The sequence below is a fragment of the Gavialis gangeticus genome, unplaced genomic scaffold, assembly GCF_001723915.1.
Source record: "Gavialis gangeticus isolate Ggan-Ray unplaced genomic scaffold, GavGan_comp1, whole genome shotgun sequence".
NCBI classification, from domain to species: domain Eukaryota; kingdom Metazoa; phylum Chordata; order Crocodylia; family Gavialidae; genus Gavialis; species Gavialis gangeticus.
The window spans coordinates 205,243,227-205,244,657 of record NW_017728992.1 but is presented as its reverse complement, the minus strand read 5'-3'; the positions used below and the strand labels follow the sequence as shown (position 1 = coordinate 205,244,657).

Below are 1,431 nucleotides of genomic sequence, written 5' to 3'. Positions count from 1 at the left end.
CCACATTGCCTATCACCTGTTGCTGGGTGAGCTAGCTCGTGTTCATAACCTGCTTTAAACAGCACTGGCCTGATTTTCAGCCTAACCTCAACCTAGTCTGTCTCTTTTAGTGGGCCTATGTGGCTGTGCTTTGTCTTGAATCAGGTGGTAAATGGATTGAGGTGGTGGCTTTTGTAGAGCATCTAGCACAGTGGCACCCTAATCCAGATGTTGCCTCCTGAGAGCAGCTGCAATGCAAGGACACGGTGGCAGTCATCTGATTAGGCCTGCAATTATTCCAAGCTATGTGGCAAGATTAGGGCCCCCTTCCTGCTTACTTAGGCTTTCTCTCTTGGACTTGCCTCTTGGCACATGCTCAGCACCACTTTTTAGATGCACACATGCCTTGTTCCCAGGATGTGATGAGTATGGAGCAGGAGTGGACGGGTGGGGGATGCTTCACGGTGATGTTTGGGGGCATGGCACAGGAGCAGTGTGGACAAGCCCCAGGTGACCTGAATTACTCCCTTCCCGCTCACTCTTCCTCAACCGTCCTCCCCACCAAAAGCAGGTGAGCAATCACACTGATGGTTATCATGCCAGCAAACAGGAAGGTCAGCTCTGAAAGTCTGATCCCTGAAAGTTTTCTCTGTCCTCTGCTTCAAGGCCCACTGATGTGAATGGAAGGAGTCCACCTTACACGGATGGACTTGGGCTGTGCTACATAATGGTTCCCCGTGTTTCGTGTTCAACCTGCCAGCTTTCAGGAGCAGCTGTGCAGTTGTTGGTGTGCGAGGGCTTGTGTGCGCCCAAACAGCAAAGGCAAAATAGAGAACAAAGCTCTGATAAATGTCTTTTCTGGTGCTATTTGTAGTCAGGGGCAGCTGGGAGAGTAGCCTGATGCTCAGGAAGGCCTGGCCATACTGTGCTCAATGTGTTTTCTTGTTCTCTCCTTGCAGCTACCCAGATTGATCCCAACGAACTGCAGGAATTGTTTCAGGAAACTTCAGCCAACGTCTTCCGAATTAACTCCAATGGTGCGTATAATGAAAGGCTTCCCAGTCGATTGTATGCCATCCCGCTGATGACTTGTATGCATGTACGCGGTGTTCAGCGAGCCCCCGTTGTCAGGGAGCAGATATTAATGCATTTTTACTGCCGTGCCTCATGAGCTCCAGCACACGTACAATGCACATTCCTTTATAAGATGTAAAAATATTCCACCATATGTTGCATTAAAAAGCACAGATCCATTCTGAACCTTGCTGAGACCACATCCTTTTCTATTTTTAATTGTGTCATCTGGTACACAATAAGGAATTAGGAGGCAGAAAGGTGGAACGAGCCAGACTAGTTCTCTGAAGTGTTGCAGTGCTGCAGAGTTCAGAGCCTGTCATATTAGCATGCAAAACAGATGCTATTTCCTTTAAAAAAAAAAAAAAAAAAAAAAAA

The 1,431-nt window shown here is 47.7% G+C and overlaps 1 protein-coding gene across 2 annotated transcripts in view; it reads left to right on the top strand.

Moving 5' to 3' along the window:
- The window catches only part of TSNARE1 (t-SNARE domain containing 1), a 1,046,259-nt gene that overhangs the window by 385,033 nt on the left and 659,795 nt on the right, over window positions 1-1,431 (top strand). For both annotated transcript variants that reach the window (XM_019528236.1, XM_019528235.1), the window contains exon 4: window positions 939-1,016. In XM_019528236.1, coding sequence (XP_019383781.1) covers window positions 939-1,016 — 78 coding nt within the window. The remainder of the gene's footprint in view (window positions 1-938; window positions 1,017-1,431) is intronic.